The 21,639-nt window shown below is 34.9% G+C and overlaps 1 protein-coding gene across 1 annotated transcript in view; it reads left to right on the forward strand.

Annotated features, from left to right (window-relative positions):
- The window catches only part of SPATA17 (spermatogenesis associated 17), a gene marked incomplete at both ends in the record, with an annotated part of 85,937 nt that overhangs the window by 18,141 nt on the left and 46,157 nt on the right, over positions 1–21,639 (forward strand). The window contains one exon of the mRNA XM_084202583.1: positions 16,450–16,573. Coding sequence (XP_084058709.1) covers positions 16,450–16,573 — 124 coding nt within the window. The remainder of the gene's footprint in view (positions 1–16,449; positions 16,574–21,639) is intronic.

Here is a 21,639-nt window from a genome sequence, read left to right on the forward strand (position 1 = left end):
CAATAGCCTGTCAGATTTCTGTCTAGAACTCTTCTTGCTCAATGTTCTTACTCTATTTCTCCTATACATCTGTTGTCTTTCCCTGTACTTAAGCTGAAACCTCTCTAAAATAGAGGTAATTATTTCCCTCTAGTTGATTTGATATCCTGATCCACGCCCATTACTCAGATAACTGGAAACAAACAGATGAAATGCTGGGTGACCATGATCATTACTCTCTCAGTGTAAATGAAAGCTGTTGGACAAAATCCATGCAGTGTTTGCCACGCAGAACATCTGAGACAAATCTTTACTTTTTCAAGCACAGAAATATAAGGGAGTCTAGTAAGCCACTATTTCTAGAAATCTTGTTTAAATCACAGGACAAAGAATGTTACATAAAGCAGCATATGTAAGTTATGCATGAAAACCCCCAGGATTATCCAGCTTCTTTTGTGCTGATTAGTAATATTATTCTTCCACAGTACAGCTGTTGCTACATCCTCTTTTTCATAACATTATTTCTTGTGCATTACATCGTTACCTATAATGAACGATACTGATAGTCTGATCTCTCATTATTATTCATTTAGGTGAATTCTGTGCAGAAAGGTCACAACTCAGCAAAGCCAAGCTTAAACATTCTTAAACAGCTACGATGGTGTTTTGATCTGAAATCCTTGAAATATTCTCTCTTCTTGAAGAAGTTGAATCCTAGGAAGACTAGACTAAATCTTGCAAAATAAGTGAAGCCATGACTTCTCTGGTTTAAACTCTATATCACTGGATAAACTGCAAAAACAGAAACTGCTTCTCTCTTCATAATCGTTCTGTCCCTCTTCTCCATTCCCTGCCTAAACCTAGACCATGGCTCATAACTTGGTGCTTAGATGGACCTTTGATGTGTGCCAACAAAACAAGATAGCAAGTGGTATTCCTGCTTCACTGTGAACATGGATTGGTTGAAGTTTTGTATTTTATTTCCCCACACCCACTAGATCTCCTTTGGGTATACCTTACTTTGGAAGACTACAAAAATATTTGGTTTTCAAGACTTTAACATGTTGATCAAATTCCCTAGTATTTAGTTTAGGTTAAAAACCATTGAAAACCATAAATCCTACACACTGCATAGATATTTTAACCAAGAATTACTTTTGTGGTCTTTAACAAGTAAGATGAGCAGTATGACTTAAGATACATCAAAATGTGTCAAAGCTGGTCTGTGTGAGCTCTTATCTGGCAACTGATATATTGATATTTTGCTAATTTGAGTCCTATATTCCAGAGTTCACAGAAATACATGTCGTTCAGGTGAAAAAAAATCCATCTTTTCAGTTTAAAAAAGTTAAAAATTAATTTTTGAGCTAATTTGGACAAATGGATCTTGTTGTTTCAATTTTTAAAATGCCTGAGTTGCCAAGTGCAATCAAGAATCACTGCAGTAATCCCTTTACTGGGGTACATTTGAAAACTAATATGTATATCACCTTCAACATTCTTCTTATGAAATCTAACAGATGTTTTGTGAGGATTAGGTGTAGGCCCTCAGCCAAACAGATTTTTCCTGTCATTGGGCTAAGTTGCTGCCAACTACTTTGGCCCCAAGGTGGCTCACTGTGTTTCTTATGTGGAATATTGAACCAGGTGGAGGAAAAATTCTCCTCATATTTTCATTAGCCATCACATTGGCTCGGGACAAGTATAACCTCACTGTTCATAAACATTTTTGTATATAAAAATTATTGCAACTGTGCACTGTAAAAAACACAAGGAATTGTCAGAAATAGAAGGAATGCATTTATGAAATGGCTGGGTTTTATTAAAACATCAACATTATGGAAATTTGCTTGTTGATGGACAGAGAGACTGATACACTTGTGCACTTGGATTAGATTGCCTTTGAGTATTTCACATCTCTAGAACTCCATAAAGCAGCACAAAGTGGAACATGACATAATGCACATGAATATGTGAAACTGGCCCCTACCTCCTGCACAAAGAAAGCAGAAGACATTTTTAATTTCAAAAATTTGTTTACAATTTGTTCTTTCTAGAATTATAATGTAATTCTGAGTTGAACTACACTGTACAGTTCTCTGTCTTATCTATTCTAAGTAACATTGGCAGAATTTTTATTTGTCAACACCTATCTAAAATCACATTGCAAGTCTTTACATCTTTTGGCCTCCAGAGCCAGGATTTGTACCTGATTTTCTCCTCTTTCATTAGGGAAGAGCCTGTATCAAATCATCCCTCACTCATTTCTAAGAAAAACTTGAGAGGAAGTTCTCATGAAACTATGGACATTCTGTTAAGTTTCTTGTAAGAATATCTTAAAAGAGTTATTGACCGAAGTTTGTTTTCTTCTCATTCCTTCTTTACTCTTTTTTTTTTTTTTTAAGTAAAGGACACTTGTTGTACTAAGTGGTTTTCTCAACCAGTAGCCACATCTTTACCATTCAGCTTTAATACAAACTGTCCTTATTTAATAGCTGCCCTCATTTAGTAGCCAGACCTTTATCATTTGTCTTTACTGTGAAAACCCCAGGAGAAAGTAAACTTAATAGAAGCTGCCCCAGTTTAAAGCCATAGAGGAATGTAATTAAGTTTAACAGAAATTGATTTAACAGAAATTGACCTAAAATATAATTAAATAATAATAGTCATATTATGTGTGAGTTTCCACTCACTTAACAGACTGGTTATGGCACTGTTAGACTTAACAGACTTGAGGCACTGCCTTTGTACAAACTGAAGATAATGCTCAGCTTTAGCTCCCAGACTGGCTAACTTCCTCCAGCATTCCTATTACTTCTCACTGCTACAGAACCACTAGGTCTGATGGGTGCTGGTGTCCCCAGTAGAGTCCCTAGGAGTTACATTGAGAAGTGCTTGAAAGAATCCCTTCAGAGATGAAAAGGAACAAATTTGAACCCTAAATCTGTCTACATAAGGAGATACTCAGACTTTTAACATTTATACAGTTTAGCTTCAGTGTAGTGATGAAATGGGTTCATTAGTCCTGAGTTCTCTTTTGCCTAAAATATATAGGAATTTCTTAATGAAGCAAGTAAGAACCTTGTTCTTAAATATTTATTTTACTATATTATGTTATTTAGATTTTAGTAATAAATCCTCATCTGTAGCATCCATTTTTATTTATGCACCAATATATAATGTATTCTATCTCAATATAGACTAGTTGGATGGTTTAATTTATAAATATATGCATAAAAGTAAATTTCATTACTTCTTGCTGCAGTTAGTGTATTTAATTTTAAGGAAAAATACTTTCTATTGAAACATTCTTAAAACTGCATTTACCATCTCCAAGAGCTGGCTGAATGGTTACAAGGGGAAATACGCCAGAAGCAATTAGCACAGGCTATAACTCCATATGATGCATTAGAATTTTGTTTTATGTGGAACAGTTTCCAGTCCATGATAAGCAAATGGACATCAGTTCACATAAATTAGCATGCTGGTGCCATTATATCTGAAGAATTTATGGATGATGTCAGTCGCCCAACTGTGTGATTAACTTGCAGTTCTTTGCCTGAGGTTATCTATACACTGGCCTTTAAAAACTATAGTACAGGAACTTTGCTACATGTCAGGTGTGCAAGTAGAGATAAGATTTTGGGATGTATTGGTCTATTTACTGATGAATAGCACCACTTAAATTTTTCCCTAGGCACAGAACTGGGTAAAGAAAGCAGTAGCAGAAAACTAACAAAACAGTGGCAAAGTACTGGCATTGAGGTTCTTATGTAATCAAGGCAAGTAGTTCAGCTTTCTTGGCTACTGAAAAAACACTGATTTAAAGGTAGCAAACTAAGGCCTGAGTCTACCTTTAATAAGCATCATAGTTTATGTAAACATTGTTGAGTTTATAAATCAGGAATTTCACACACTTGCAGGATCAACCCCAAATTCTTTCCATTGTTGGCATTAGTAGTGAGTGGCCCTGCAGAGTATGGCTTTGATCCAAGTTTGACTAGCTGTTCTATCAGCAGATTTAGTTTCACAGTCATCATTAAAACCTCCAGGTCTTCAAGACATGTCAGGGAAATAGATAACACAAAGTGATAAAAATCACTTCTTTGGCAATATGTGTATTCATGAATCATTTGTGCAGCTTGATTTTTTTTTATAACCCTAATGATAAGTGAAATGAAAGAGTACTTACATGTTGCTGGTGATCTAATCCAATGTTTAGCTATTCTGTAAATATGCCTGAGAATGCAGTATGGGACAAAAGCAAGATTGTCTATCCTATTCTAGATTACTGTGCCATTTCTGAGGTGTGTTTTCTAACAGTACTTGGTTTCTTAAAACTTTTGAGGTGTAGCTATTTTCCATGGGGTGGGCTTAAAATAAATTGTTCTTCGTTACAGTAAAATGAGGAGAACTTGCTCAGTCTCCACCTGTCAGTTCATTTTTGATAATGAGAAATCCAGGTGCTGGCCATTTTCTCAAGTGTCAAAGTGTTTTGAAGAATGTATATATTGTCCTATAATTCAATTAAAGTGTTCCTCATCATTGACTGCAGAAGCAATTGATTCTGTAGTCTATTTTCAATTAGTGCCAAAGCCTTTCAGACAGCTCCTTAGAATTCTTGCAACAATGAAACCCTCATTTTGTAATGTTGTCTTTCACCTGATGTTTAATTAACAACGTTATCTTCAACCCATCTTTTTTTACTTTTCTTCAAAGTTATGGAGAGGAAATACATTATGCTTTTTAACATACTTACCTGCAATTTGAATTTTCTGGATGTAAACTTACCCTGTCAGCTTTCTCTGTGAGTCTCAGAATGAGAGACAAGTACCAAGTATGCTTCTCATATTTAAATATTAATTTGGATTGGTAGGTCACATAAGATTTAAGACATCCATGCTTTTTCCAGAGGATTTTAGGCATAAAATTCCTGTTCGATTTCTAGGAATCTTAAAACTGCATTTTAAGTTTGGTTATGGAGTACTTCCATAGCCAAAAACTTGATGCTGTTAAGATAGGTAAGATATAAAAAAATGAGCTTTTGGAGTTGATAATGAAATTGAAATGAAGTATCTAAAGTTATAGAGCAGTCAATGGCCTATTTTAACTCCATGGGAAAACACTTTCTGAATACAGTGAGGTTAAGGTAGGAACCATTATGTTTATGCAGGAAGCTGAATTTCCAACATATATTCAGCTCACCTCCCTCATGAGATTTATTCTGTCCATGTCTCTCTTGAGCAAGGAGTGGAAGCTGCCTTTACCATGTTTTTAGCTAGTTCTTGTAGATAGTGGAAGTTCTGCAGTGAACATGAACACAGTAAGTAGGTAGCTGCTTAGACTGAAGTCTTCAATGACATGAAGGCAAAGTTTTCTCATGTATTTTTATATAGCACTAAATACACCATTAGGATCAACAGATTAAACATGAAACTTCATTTCATTTATATCCAAATATATTTTTTTTTAAATCTGAATATGTAGAAAGAAATCTGAGATCACTGTGTACATTCATTGGACTAAATAGTCTGTGGTGTAGATGATTAGTTTTGATGAATAAAACAGGTGTGACAACACAGTATTGTAAGATAACAATAGTTCTGTACCTGTGAGCTTTGAAGGTGCTGTAGATTTTTTATTTTGTAAGAAGTCTGTTAGAATTACTGACAGCTCATAAAACATTTTCTGTGCATAAAGACTGACTAATCATGGCCTTTTAAACTGTCTCATAGAGACAGACTTCACAGTCTTCTGTTTTGTCTGAAGAATCTTCACTGTAAAAAATGTAGAAAAGGGGAAGAGGTACAGTTTCATTAAGCTCTAACATATCATTGACTGTCAGGTAGGTCTTGTTATGCTGTCCATCCTCATTTAACTATCCCACAAGATCTCTTAATGAAGTTAAGCCCCAAGTTCACTCCAGTAATTCTGTGGCAAGAGTTTGTGCAATGTAACAATTCATCACTTGTCAGGAAGGCACTTTTAGTTTATACATTTAATAAGGGCATCCTCTAGCTTGGTTAATTAGAAATGAACAGTTTGCATATTTACTAAATGCAGAGTGTCATTGCCACCACGGCCTATTGCCTACATGAATTATTTCTCTATCTGCAATAAACAGCTGGGTAATTATTACTGCCATAATCAGATAAATTCCCTCTGTAAGGCTTTTCTTACATGGCAATTCTTTGAACTCATCCAAAGCTGAACAAAATTTATGAACTCCAGCAGCTAGACCACTTTTTCATAGTGTAGTGTCCCTGTTCCCTATTTCAAGGACATGTAGACTATCATAAATATTGTGTAAATTAGGAGGATAAATATGATTACCTAAAGATTACATATTAATAAACTTGATTTTCAAAATATAATTTTCAGGTTGTAACTGATTGCATTATAGCAGTTGTGGTTTATCTAATTGTAGAGACATGACAGGCCATCTATATACAGGCTATATGAGGTTATCAGGCAAGGGCTCTACCACTTGAAGACTAAAGACTCCTGAAGAAGTATATAAATATTTTTCATGTGCCATAGTCACTTCAGCTGTTTAGGTCATTAGAAGTATGACAAATATTATGTGCCATTTACTCAACTAACTTAAGCAGTTCTATTGTTATTAAAATAAGGGGATGGTTCTTTTTGTTGTACTATTTTCAGTTTAATAATGAAACATAAAATTTAAATGCATTCATTTAGGTGTTACATAAGAAAATTGGATAATTTATTTGTAGGAGCACCTTATATACAATTATATAACTAAGTTTGCTCCATGCTATCCAAGTGTTCCAGATCATATGTGAGTTTATCTGTAGGTACATCAGTGAGTACTTAATTTACACACGTATATTTTCCAGAGCATGCTATAATGTAGCTTATTTTTGAGGTCTCCAAAGAAACAAAAAACAAAACAAAACAGAAATCCAAAACCAAAACCAAAAGACAGGAATGTTTGTTCCTTAGTTGGCACACAACAGCCTATTTGATCTAACATCACTATTTTGTTTTAATCATAATGTAAGATCCTGTGTCTGAGTGCTGCTAGAAAGTTGCCAGTTACTGTTCCCACACTTCATAACTCTTTATCAAACAAGTAGCATTACTCACAATTCAGCAAAATGCTCAGAGATATCAGAATGTTAAGGAAGGCCAAACAAAATAAAGTGTTCTTTGGCACTACTGTACCCAGCGAAAGGCTTTTGAGATTAGACTCCCTTTATCATTTCCCGTTTATGTCAGAGAGATAGAAACTACAGCAGTGAAGACCTTTAAAATGAGCAACATCTCAGTGGTTTTTGTTATTGGAAGTGTGGTGACTATGCACTGCTTTTTTCCAAGTTCGTGATTTAGTTTTTGTCTGAGGATGTGAAGGCTTATTGATCTTTCTTTGGCATTTCAAATTTTTTTTCAGTGGAAAATTTCTGTCCGTTGCTTTATATTCGTGTATCTTATAATGTCCTGTGAGATATCATAGAATTGCATGAGATGAAAAGCAGTGTGCACTATTTCATGAGCACATTTTTGTTTTGTTTTAAAGAAAAAGTGTCCAAAATGGAGAAAAAAGGGGATAAATAAGCTGTCTTAGTTGTTTTTTGATTCTCTAGATCATTATAAATAGACTTTTCTATTATCTAAGGAGAGTTAAGTCTCTGAAGTGGTCACTCAGAGAAAAAAACTGAAAGACTCTTTGTCTTCTATTTTTACAGTCTGGAACAGTAGTGAGTAATTACAAAAAAGTGGGGTTTGTTTTTTTCCTTGTAATAATGAAAACAATGTTATTTGGAATCAGATGATCTTGTCTGACTTCAGATCTATCACCAATATGATGTCTATCAATATCCAATTTATAGCAGTATCTATAAAAGGCTCATTAAGCTTTGACTGAACAATCTAATCTTGATTTAATAACATCAATCAAAATATATCAAAATTTAGTAAATACCTTTTTAATTCTAATCCAGGAGTTAATTACCTTTGGTGTTCAATGTATGTCCCATAGATCCCCACTGAAACAGTTTCATTTTATCTTTGAACCATTAATCTTGTTATATTCAGCTCCACTAGACTGAAAAGTGTGCTAGATATAAACAACAGAGATTATTGGAAGATGTTGTATCTGCTTAAAATAATTTTTTTTACCATTTTGAACAGAACTTCAAATGTCCTTTAAAATACTAAGCATCAGAACTCAGCATAGTTATGATGACTAGGAAATTAAAAAAACATTTTTCTTCTGTCAGTTTATGCAGTTATTTGTATGAATGCTTTCTATCACGTGAAAGAGCTTCTTCATATCTATGAATCCTGCTTGAAATACCTCCTTTAAAAGCCATAATTCTTCACATTGTGAGCATGACTTTCCTTAAACTGTGAGAAAATTTTACTTATTATTATACCCCTTTCAAATTCCTCAGACTCTTCACCTTGTAGGGATAATTCCAGGAGTCCATTAACTGGTTTATCTTTGACTCTGAAGCTAAATCCCAATGTTTTACCTTGAACTTCACAATTCCTGCTACCTTCAAACCAAATCAAGAAACAAAGTGTTTCAAGAAAGCAACATTTTCCACCTCCCTTTTCCAAGTAGGCTACTCAATTCTTGTCCAGTTTGCTAACAAACCGATTTGTACTTTCAGCTTGCGTGGCCCCCAAAAGCATGCAGCACTCATTTGCCTACTTGTGCTTGGTGGAGAGGCCTCACACCACCTACAGCATGGTGTTTGGCCCCTCAGGAAAAATTTAGTACTCTGACCAGAAGTTTATGTGCTTGAGTGTTGACTGTACATTGGATGTACTCGTTAGACATGTATAATTGGATGTTGAAATCTATAATTAAGAGTAGTCTCATTTATTAGGTAGAACCAAAATTTCAGAGAGCAGACTTCAATTCTGAGTGTAATTTCTTGCATGGCGTACTAAAAATACCTGATTTTTTTTTCTGGTGTTGATTACTTTTCAAAACAGTAAGATATAAGATTTCCTAACACTTCTGAAAATTGGGATCTAGTTGATATTTTCAGTTTGGCAGTGAGCCATTGCCATGAAATTACATACTAACAAGTAGTACTGCTGTATTAAAAAATGTGTCAGATCTCTCCCAGAGTAATTTAAAGTGCTATGTAATACAACTATTCATTTACTGTGTCTTTCATAGTGTTTTATGTTTCAATAAAAATGACATCATAGATGCTCAAGTGATAACACCATTCCATGAATATGAAATTGAGAAAACCATGAGGTACCACAAAAATCACTATGAAGTTGTGAGTCTTGGCATTGCTGCTCTGCCATACATAATAGGTCATTACATAAAAGCTCTCCCTGCCTTGCTGTTGTAAAACCTTTTTAATATAGACAAAGTGTGCCATTTTATTTATCAATGTATGCAGACTGTTATGTGAAACTAAGTGAGGGATGTGAGTTAGTGAGTAGACCTCAGTCAAATTGTTTCATAATACTCTGAGAAGGAAAATCAACTTAGCTGATGACCTTTAGAAGCTATAACGTCATGTTTGCTTTCTAAATCACATAATGTTGAATATTGTAAATGTTGCCAAGTACCGTATACTAAAGTAAAAGAAGTACAGATATGTCTACATTGTACTGCACTGCAACAGAGAGATAACAGTTAGCTTAAATGAGTTCATTCCAGTACTGGAACAGCTTAACTGTAGCAAAACATAGCAGTGAGCTTTCCTCTAGTTATTACTGTGCAGATGGTAGCATATACAGTCTTCTGGGAATTGCAGTGCCAAAAGATAACAAATACTTTCACATGACATTCACTAGAAAACTTCCAATGGTATTTGGCTGTGGTTAGACGTCCTCTTTTATATGTTGCAGGAAAAATTAGGAGCATGACTGCTCTCTTAGCAGCTTAGCACTGACACTGTGCTAGAAATGACCACTGCTGCTAAACTGCTGTCAGAATAAATTGTGTTGGGGCTTTGTTATCCATTCTGGGCCAGATCGGCTTTGTTACCCTCAAATACTAATTTCACTCTTTAAGCTAATCACCAAATACTAATTTCACTATTAAAGCTAATCAATCAGGATGATTTTTCGTGAAGGGGTCAATAGCAGACATTGAGTGAAAACATTTTTCCTGATAGGTTTTTCAGTACAGATCTGGACATAAAAAAAGTTGAACCAGTATACTCGGATCTGGTTCCTGTGCCAACAGAAGCTTTGGTGATTAGTTACTCTTATGCCACATCCATATTAGGTGGGGTTTGCAGTTTAATTAAATTGAAATAATTAAGTTGAAAAATCATTGTTTAGATTGGACCTTTTACAAAAATTTTTTTAACTTCACAGCATTTTCTGCTGCCAATGGGGATAAAGTAAATTTGCCTTAAGGATATATATACACACAAGGGAAAAGCATTTAAACCAAGAAGTTTGCACATTTTGAGGAAATAGAATAATCTTAAGAGATTATATATGAAACGATGTAGGCTTTTAGTATACGTGAGGAAAAAAATTCTGTATGAATTGTTATTGAAAGCTTAATTAGAAGATTCTGCATAGTGGGTTAGGAAAATACGCTGGTTTTAGTTCTAAACTGCCTCTGCAATCAGTAGCTTGGAAGGCTGTTGCACTCTCTTGAGTAACTGTGCAGCAGTGGAAATTGGAGGGATAAGAAGGATGCATCCGTCTGTTCTTCCCTATCGCCTGGTACATGCTGTGCCCTGATCTCCTGATCTGCACAAGGTATTCATTCACTGTGTGCCCTTCACCACCATGTTCATCACACTTCCAGCGTCGTGTATTGATCCCCCTGTGGACCTTGACAGTGGAACTGGTGTGTCACTTAATTCCATTGGCACTGTACACTATGTGACTTGGGGAGATGGGCAGACGATGTGCTACTATGCACACATTATAATGGGATTTTAAGATGTTATTAATTTCTTTCTGTAAAATTAATAATAATAGGAGATACAGGGTGTTTTCGTATGTCTACACACTGGCTTTATTTATTTTATTGTTTTCATATTAAAGAGTCATATCTCATGTTCACTGCACTGCAGGGACATCCACTGCAGAGCAATAATATTCCTCCAGATCTTGAAGAGGGTGTCTTGATTAATTTGTTGAATGAATTCACGTGAACATTCAGATTTAAAATTAGCAAGAATGTTGGACATCTATTTGTGGTAGATCTCATAGGTAGTAAGATATCTTGTACCCCTAATAATTGACTGATGCTTTGAGCATCTATCAAACTGCAACTTGAGATCAAATATTTTGGTCAAGGAATTCTGTCAGGATACACACAGGACTATACATCATGGTAGAGAGGAAAAGAGAGTTACCTGTTTTTCTTGCTAAATCTGAAGGGGTTCATTTAAAAAATGAGAAAGTTATTGAGGATGAACAAGCTGACTGATGGAACGTAGCTAAGTTTGTAGTATGTGTATTCTGTTAAAACTTTGCCTTCAAAGTACAGAGTTCTCTAAACTATTTTTACATCCTAGGCTGGTCTATAGATATATTTCATTGTTTTCCCAAATTTAATCGATGAAGTCAAACAATATTACCAAGGCAGGTTATATTGCATTCTCACCTACACCAATGTGATGTTAAATCAAGTGGCATGCAGTGGTATACCAAAAATTATTGTCTCACTAATTTTATTTTACCTTCCATATTCTGTATTTGAGCAGGGAGAATGATATATAGTCAGGAAGATTAAATACATTTAGGTTATCTCCTCGTATGCTAAGGTTGCCTACTGCTTCTGTTGCAGGAATTTTATGATTTGGTGTCAGAACTGTTTAAAATCACAATAACTTAATACTTTTTCTGGATACTCTAGGCAGCTATACTGATTATTGATTTTTATTTGATGCCCTTTCCTCTAGTTAATATAATAATTTTGTAATACTATTTGGCCAAAGGGCCACAGAATGCCACTGGAAATGCAAACAGAATGCAATAGTTTGATAAACTTAATAAATGTAGGTCAGTGTGAATTTGTAAAATGATGAAGTTCCATGCAGAATTATTAAAATCTGTATATTATTGAAATCATCACTTGAAGACCTTTCCAAAAGTGCCAGGAACAATATTATATGTGTATTTTTAACCTTTATACAGACAGCAGGAGCACTGTCAACTGAATTTGCATCTCATAGCAGGAACCAACACCATTGCCTACTGCATAATGAAGAACCAGAATAACAATAAGTTACCTTGTCAGATGATTTTTTTTTTATTTTCGAACTATATAGAGCAAGTAATTTTATCATTAACAATTCAGTAGGTACTTAACAGATTTGTTACACAAGATCATTTTTAATTGTGGGTTTTGAGCACATGTGTTGATAATCCTATGCCTATTTTCAAAAGCATGAAACATTCCCTATGACAAGGACAACACACTTTGTGTTAGCCAGTATATTCAAGTTTTTAGTAAAAAAATGTATCCTGCACTTGATGTAGTAAGCATTGATATTCTTCTGATCTGTTTAATAATTTTCAGATCTTGATAAAACATTACATTTGTTAAAATATCACATGATTCTCCTACAAAGCTATTCCATAAAAATATGTGTGGAAGAAAGTCTGATTGGACTAAACTTACATGGAAAGCCAAGTTTGTAGGAAGATGCAATAGATGCTGTTAATATAGTGAGATAGGCTTTAAGATAAAAAAAGATTATGTGCTAAAATAATTACCCAATTTTTGAGTTTTTTAATAAGCAGTGCTTTTCCAGCTATGAACTATGCAACAGACAGATTGCTTACAAAAATCGAATAAGATTATCAAATACCCTAAAACATGATTTGCATTTACAGAACTCTTTTTCTCCTGCAAAATTTATTGAAGCTTTAAAAAAGCAGGTCAAACAATTTGCCTTTTCCCACTTCACACTAAACCAGGAAAGGTTCATCCTGATGTGAAATTGGTCCACAATCCACATAGTGTCATGCATCACAGCTAGCATTCATAATGTCACAGAGATGATACCCATATATCCCAAGAAAAGGTTGCTCAATGAACCCATCATATTTGCAAACAAAGAGAAGACTGTCAGGAAGTGTGCTGATTTAATCCAAAAATCATTTAATTTCCACTGATTTCCTATTGACTTTAATAGAATTTGGATTTATTTTTTTCTGGGAAGGCATACATGTAGAAGAGCCCAAGCATGAAACTTCCCAGTGAACACATTTCCATGTAAGCTATGTGGAGCTCTAGCTGCATTTGGAAGGTTAAGTTTATGTTGTTAGTATCACCTATCCTTCTACACATTATTCTGTATGGCAACAGTGAAACCCCTGCACAGTGCATGACATGTTAGTATTAATCTGCTAATGTGTGAAATAGTATATTCATACCTAACCACGTTAGATTCTCTGCTTTTGTTGCTCCTTTTCAAATGCTTGAAAGTATGGGAAAAGAGATGAAAGTTTCAGGTTCAAATAGCTTGAAAATAAATCTATATTTATGCTAAAATATCTATGTTTCCAGTCAAGCAATGTTTGGACTGCTACATACCACTTATTTTGTACTGCCTCTCAGGAGGGATTCATCCCTGGGAGCTATTATCCCTGTGAAAGAATTGTCTGCATGTTCTGTACAACTGTACAGGGCAATATAATGCCTGATAGAGATATTTTAGAACAACTGACAAAATATGTCTGCTGCAAAAGTATGCTGAAAATTATTTGTAACTGCTTAAAAAAAACTCAAACTTTTACATGGATTATGGTACAAATACTACTGAGGGTATGTGATAATCAGGAATGATCATCATGATAGCACTGTCTAAAAAGATCATGGATAACATGGAACTTCAACAAGTATTTTAGAATTCATTTAATTATAGCAATTAATGACTATTGATAATTAATTCAAAACGATCTGATAAATTCCCATTGATGACAATGGGAAACATTTTGCATCCCATTATCATTATTTCTGCAATACAAATCTATATATTTGACATTATTTGTGGGTTTTTATCACCACTTGTGTTCTAAATCAAAAAGATTCCATATTTACTGTTAGGAAGAAGTACCTCACTATATAAGAATGCTGATTATTATTTTACCAGTTGTAGGTAGGGGTGCTAAAGCTGAATAGAAGGCTCTGTAATCAAAAAGGAATAGCATTAAATATGTAAACCACAGATCATACCCTCTAATATTGAAGGTAAAGAGGCATAAAATTAAAGAACAAAGTTTATAGTATAGGTATTGTCTATTTATTCATTTGTTTGTGATTGATGGATATAGAACAAAGAGTTTCCTAGTAAAAAATGCTTATGTACCTACATGTAGTGACTCCGAAATCTATACCTCGAGGACAAAGAAAGGTCGCCAATCTCTCCAACTCCTAGTTCTTTGTCAAAAATGGACACAGTTAATGAGGTTTGTTTGGTACAGCACAAATTCTCAGACACAGATAGAGATCCTTTCAATGGAAACAAATTTGTTTGGCTTTACCAGGTTACTTAGCGATTAATAATAGCCTTGAGATGCAGGTCAGAAAGGTCATCGTCACTGCTTGCCAACACAATCTAAAATGTGCAGCTATTCCGGCTCTGCAGGCTTTGAGGCCCCAGAACGCTATGCATAAAGTAAAACAGGCTATTTTCCAACTTCTTTTTTCATATTAATAAGCAATTTTCAAGAGAAGGGTGGCAAAATGGGGGCCATGCCACTCTAAGTAATTCATTTATTTTGCAATTTAATCTTATGTTGGAAAAAAATTACACTGCTGCAAAAGCATAGCATGGTGATTTTTAAACGTCAGTGTGCTTCATAAGTAACCTTGTATGAAATATTGTATTAGCAGCCTTTAACAGTAAACTGCAACAAAAAATATTTTCAAAGATTCAAAAATACCCGTGCATCTTTTCTGATCTGTATTTCCTCTTAATTCGATTTTTCTTTTACATTTGAAATAAAATGTTTAATTACTTAATATTTTACTTATTTTAATTGATAAAATCTTGAAAGATAGCATGAAACAAATATAAGTTCTACACTGTAACTTGTATTTAAGAATGGGATTTCAAAGTGTTCATATGTATGAAGCAATTATTGATCTTTCATGTATTTTGATGAACTAATTTAATGATAATTAAAATATTAAGAGTAAGTCTGAGTCACAATCTTAAAAAAACATTTTTGGGAGCAATATTACTTTTCCATGGGATTATTCATATCACATGCATATTTTGACATGATTTGACCCATGTCCTCACAGTGTCTTATTTGGTACTCATTGAAACAACAGAGACTATTAATGTGGACCTCTCTAAATAATCTATTTTGCAGGAATATTTGAATGATAAGTATTTGGTTCTGTGAATAATATTTTTTCTTTTTATTTTATTGTATATACACGTACTAGAAAATATAAAGACTAGAATTTACTTGCCTAATTAAACTTTTTAGCAATCTAAATGCTTGACTGAATATGCTTGGTTTCTTTGGCACACAGGTTAATTTGAACTAGCCATTTTGTAATAACAAAATTAACAAATGTTAATCAAAATAACCTTTTTTAACTGGGTCAAAAAATTCTATACACGTGCACTGTGCACAATAGCACAGAATTTTGTTTCTTATGGAACATTAATTCACTCGACTGCTTGCATAATTTAGGGCAAGCTAGGGTCTGTGAAAAAAAAACATTTATTTGGAAATCTATGTCCATTCTCTGTTCAACTTTTCCTGTAAACATTCAACTGAAATCATGAATCCATTCTTTGAATGGTGTTAAGTGTAGTTCCATATTTCTTTTATGATGGATCACATTTAGATGGCTCGGTGTGTTTGCACACCTCTCTTGTGCAGTGCTTCATGAAGCAGTTCAGTTCCTGGCTCTTGTGGTGGCCTCTTCAGCTCTCATCAAACCAGAGCAGAAATGACCTGTGCAAGGAGCCCAGTGCCACAGAAACTCTTCCTAAGGACAACGTGTGCATGAAAGGTTCCCATCCCGTTTTCTTCTCTGCCTATTTTCTCAGCCTTACTCAAGGGTCAAGCAGTGAATATCATGTCCTATCCCATGTCTGCTATTGTCTCTCATTCCATAAAATCTCCCCTGTCTGCAGATCAGGAGGTGTCACAAGGCACTAGCTGAAACATAAGTGAACAACCCGTATTTATATTATAATAGCTTCCACTTAGAGAAATTCAAAGTAAAATGACACTTAAAGGCAAATAAAAGAACTTACATGAATACTATTTTATCAAGCTGTAAGCAATGTGTATCTATGTACTGCTCCTAATTTTGATCCTTTTAATCCTGTTTCTTCTTAGTTATATCCCTGTAATATCCTACTGCTGTGGAACTGAAAGAACAGGAATTTTACATTCCAGTGGTGTCAGTATACTGCCAATATATAAGAACAAAACACTGCGAAGCTATGAAAGGGTTAAAGGAAAATAGAAGACTAGCATGTCTTTTGTTGTTATAATATAGTTAGCAGACTTATTTTATTACAGGTCTGACCTTCAAAAGGAGGCAGAAGTGAAGGAAAGTGAAAAGAAAAAGAAAGACCAGGAAAATGAAGAAAAGGAAAAGGAATACCAAGCCCAAAAGACACATTACCTCGTTAGCACCAAGCAGGTTGGTAGACCTGTCCCTGACAGCTCATGCAAACCACTTGGGCCCCCAGCCTGACAGAGATAAACTAGCAGGCTGAATGGGACATGACTTGTTGAAAAGATATCACAAAGACACTACTTCGAGTTCAATTTAGTGCTTTTCTATAGGCAAGAGCAGGTACCATGACTATTCTGTGACAGTAGCTCATAGAGGCAGCATCAGCACTGCTGGCAGAAAGAGTCCAAGTCAGCAGTTTGATCTGCCACTGTGATAACACAACATGAAGGGCATAACCTCGCTTTAAAAACTCATTTTGACTGGCTTATTGTTGTGTTGTTGCACTTGTCAAGAACTAACAAGTTATTAAGCTGAGAAGGGATTTCATTTTTTTCCCCCCTTTTTAATTGAGCTAATGCTTAGGTTGGTGCAGTGTTCTGCTTGTTTTTAGGAGAGATTGTAAATGTGGATTTTCAGTAAAGTTTTTCTTAGAACGTCTTGAATCAGCTTATTAGCTTATTAGCATGATAGTTTTCACTCAGAAAGGCCTAATACATCCTAAATATTATTATTAATTCATTTTGTATCAGTATTACTGGTATATATTCCAAACTTTCTTGTGGAAGCTGATTTAAACAGACAGATAAACATGCCAGTAGATATATCTAATAAAAATTTGACATAATTGGTAAAGCTTGTGGGTTTGCCTTTTTTTTTAGTCCCCTCTTGTAAACTTTCATTTAAAAAAAAAGGATTTTGTCTCCATAAGTGTTTGCTGTCTGATTGTTCTCTGTACATATATGGAATTAACGTGAAATATTAGTATGAACTTAATGCTTGCTTTTTTAAAGTTGTTAATCATAATCTGTGTTTAAGAACTGCTAATCCTAAAGAATGCAGGAAAAATACTATTACACTTAATGACAAAATATTTAATCTTCCCTTCTGTTTGGAAATTATTTGTGATATATCCTGTAGATAGAAATATGGTTTGATTAACTAGATCTCAGTTATGAAAACACAATGTGTAAATTACGTTTAAGTTTTTTTTTTTTAAAGCAATAAAAATTATAGTAAAAAGATTTCTCAATGGCTATTAGACAAGGAAGCTAGTTAATGACTGAAATTAGCTCACTATAATTTATTTTTCCACACATAGATCTAGGATATTAAGAATAATCTGCACAGTGTTTTATGTTTTACATTGTTTTAAACTGTAGAAAATTGGGAATTCTTGTTTTGAACAGTGCAATTTATATAAACACATGCATTTAATATGCTTACCTGGAGTACAAAAATTGTCGGGTTGGCAACATGGAGTGACTTGTGGTCTAGTAAGATTCTAGTAAGCTCAGTTCACCTCCAATGACACAGGCTTAGCAAGCTGTAGCACTTTTTAAGGAATGGCAAGTAGTTCCTCATTTCAGCCACGGAGGACTGCTGGTAGAGGGCAGCAGTAACTGTTATGTTCTGATGAATTCCAGTTACTAATTTTACAGAATTAGAATTTAGCTAGCAGTGTTTTTAGCTAGCAGAACAAAAAAAGTCTTGGTTTTGCTTACTGAGATGATGTTGAACACTGAGACTCAGAGCCCGCAGAGGTTTTTCTTTATGAGAGAACTGAGCTCCAAGAGCTGTCTTTTTTTGCAGGTAGTATTTCAAAACATAAGTAAATGTCAATGCAAAACCTACAAACAACTTGAAAATCATCAAAGATCTATTTGAAGTTAACTACTTACTGTGAAGTCTGTATTACACAGGCCCATATAGTTGTGGAATTTGATATCTTGATAAGATACAGGGCAAATTATTTCCATGAGGAATTTACTGGTTTGATCCTTTGTGCCTGACATTTTGCTCTCTAAATGTCTGGTCTTCTGACCTGGCTACAGCTACATCTTGCTGCTCTCAAAGAACAGTTAATTGGATTACTGAGCAAGGACCACTCAGTAGAAACAGGCAGCAAAAGTCAACACTTTTGAGTGAGTTAAGAAAACATATCATTTGTAAGCAGGATACATAGGAAATTAAAAGAGGACATTGATAAACTGGATTTATTGTAGAGTCATGCATTATCTAAAGCCCAGTAAGCTATAGAGATGACCTGCCAAAGTTTGGTTCTCCTCCCCTTCCTGCCATATGCACTGAGATTCAGTGAAGGAGCTGAGCCACCTCGTGCATCAAGGCTGCAGGTGTTCAGGCAGGTTATATGGACAGCATTGAAAAATCTCTATTTACAATAATTGTTTCATATATGTCTTATTGTTTGGAATATTTTTGTTTAAATAGAGGCAAAAAGGGTGAGAAAAGAGGGTTTACTTATTGACAGAAAAGAATTAAGGAGTTGTTGCTCCTCAATTTTTGTTAAGAAAGGCATGTAATTTTCATTCTTCTCTTCTGAGCTGAAGCCCACAACAACATCTCAGAAGTGTGTTTATATATCTATATATCTCTATCTTTATCTATATCTATGTCTATATCTTTATCTATATACAAGGTGGGGCCTAGTTGGTAACATTGTTTTACTTTCAATAAGGAAAGCTGAAGAATGTGAGTGTCAGGAATGTACTGAGGTTTCTGGTATGGATATAATAGCATGGCCTATGATTAATTTAGTGTTTTGTCCTTTTCATGAGTTAACTTGTTATGCCAGCATTTATTTCTTCATAAACTGTTACTTTATAAAGAAAAACCACTTTCAGGTTGCTTAGTGCCAGAGATTCCTATGTAAAATACAGCAAGGGATAATTCTATGTGGTGGCAACTTTGTGACTTCCAAACCAAATTCAATTTTAAAAATAGGATTCTCTGTATTTCCAGTTTTAATTCTTTTATATAACACAATCCTTTTCTTATGTGTTTTTTACCTTATCAGGCTGATAAATTTTGACTTTATGATGAACATAATAAAAAAGGTCTTTGTCTTTGTTAAGAATATTTCTTATCATTTCCTACTGGTAAAAAATTTTGTTTTCATCATTTAAATCTGTTTTATCATGAACTGAGTTGTGATTTCTTATTGACACATGAAACTTAAAATTATTAAGTTTTTCTTATTAGTCCAGAATCACAGTATGCTATTTCCACTACAGTGGTAATGATCCTTTTTTTTTCCAAACTGTCATTAATAAATAAACTACTTATTAAATGTGGTTTTCCATTATAAACATATTTACCTATGCAGATCATTATTCTATATCCCTGTAGTTCCTTTTTCTGTATTAACAACCTTCACTATAATTGAACAGGTTCTTCCTTCTTTGTCATCTTTTCAAGGCCAACATTTGTAGTGAGGGCCATCCCCTGCCAAGTGCTGACAAATGACCTTTAAAGTCAATGACGGAGAAAAGCACTGAATACATTCATGGCACTTTGCAGAAATGGGGATGAAGAGCCCACTTGTGTTGAAATATGTGGTTGCATGATCCCTGTCATTGGTATTTTCAGCCTTCAAGAAATTTTGTAGTTGGTTTTTGTCTTACAGTTTTGATGAGAGTCAGGAGTATATGACAGTCTAAATCCAGAGATCTGGTATCAAGCTAGAATGCAGACCTGTGTTGTTTTAAGTATCTGCTGACCAAGCAAGCAGCAATGCTGAGGTGATTCTGTGAATGGGAGCAGGTGCATCAGCACCTGCAAGTCCACAGTGGGATGGGGAGCAGAAGCCAGTGGTAACTGAAATACAGAGCAGAAGTGGTGTCCTGTAAAGTATTGAGTTCAGGAGAAGAGCCCTGTGGAAACAGTGTTTCAAGTGCCACAGCTGAAAAGGTCTTCTGCTATTACATTTTCTCCTGTCACTGAGGAAAGGATTGGAGAATCAGCAGAGTAACAGATTTTTCCCCAAGATAGTTTTTTACTGTATAGCAAACAATACTGGGTGAGGTAAAAGAGAGTCTTAATTCTCTTTTCTCATTTCTTTTGTTTCTAAACAGATAAACACAATTACTTTTTGTCACACAAAATAAATGTACAATTAGTCCAGGAAGCCAAGTTTCTTTTGATCTGCAAAATCATGAAAGCTTTGTCACACAATTGAAGAACATACTTGTACATTGTTAGTGGTGGGATGTAAAACATGCATCACTTAAGCTTATCATTGCTGTGGCTGGTGGACTGAGTCACAGCCTCTCTTCTAAAGCTGCACCTCCTGCTCTGTGATAAATCATGCTGAGAGTAGATGAGCTAATGCTGCTCCTCCGTTCTCTGGGAGCTTCTGTTCTATCTGAATGCTTTAACTATTGAGACCCTAGAAAATTAATCATGCTGTTATGTGTGTATGTCCACTCTTGATTTTTGTATAGCATCTCCTTTCTCTTAGCCCCCAATTAGAACACCTGTCTGAATCAGACTTAAGGCTTCTCTGCCAAGCATCCTGATTTGACAGTGGCCAACACCATGGGTAGAGGAATAAAATGAAGCAATGGGGCAATATAATTACTGTCAAGAATACTCTCCCAGTTTCCAGGGAACAGTACTTGAAGGACTTGTAGCTCTTAGCTGTGCAACTTTCTATTTTTGTAATATTTAGATGTTTATTTTTTGCCTCCATATTCCTTCAATTCCTGCCTCTCCTAATACGTAGAGAAGGAATAACCTAGACAGGGAGAGTGGGTTAAGAAATCTGGCCCTAACACTAGCTCTCAAGTTGTGCTTCCTTGGAAGATCAGGTTCACTCATTCTCCTTGAAGTGTTGTTTTGCTTATGCATGTTCATTTTACAACTTTGCTGTCTCTGATATTCTGTCAGGAGAATATGCTACTGTGAAGTGCCTTTTTCTTTCTCCACAATTTCATCTGGTTCTGGGGATTGCCTCTGCCACTCTTAGAAACACTGAAAAGTCCATCACTTTTCAGCCCTCTTTAGCAAGGTGACAGTTTCTCCTGATGTCCTTGGGCAGTTTGTGAACAGATACTGCTCATAAGATCCTGGTAATTTTGACCTGCAAGGGAAGAACAAAGTCCGCTTATAATAATAGTCCCTTTTCGTTGTAGAAGTTTTGGAAACTATGGCATTCCTTTTAGCAGCAAGACATGAATTCTCTTTTTGGATCACAGTAGTTTGGTTTTTAGTGCCTGCTGAGTCAAGGCTAG

Source organism: Fringilla coelebs (genome assembly GCF_963513975.1).
Source record: "Fringilla coelebs genome assembly, chromosome: 3".
NCBI lineage: Eukaryota > Metazoa > Chordata > Aves > Passeriformes > Fringillidae > Fringilla > Fringilla coelebs.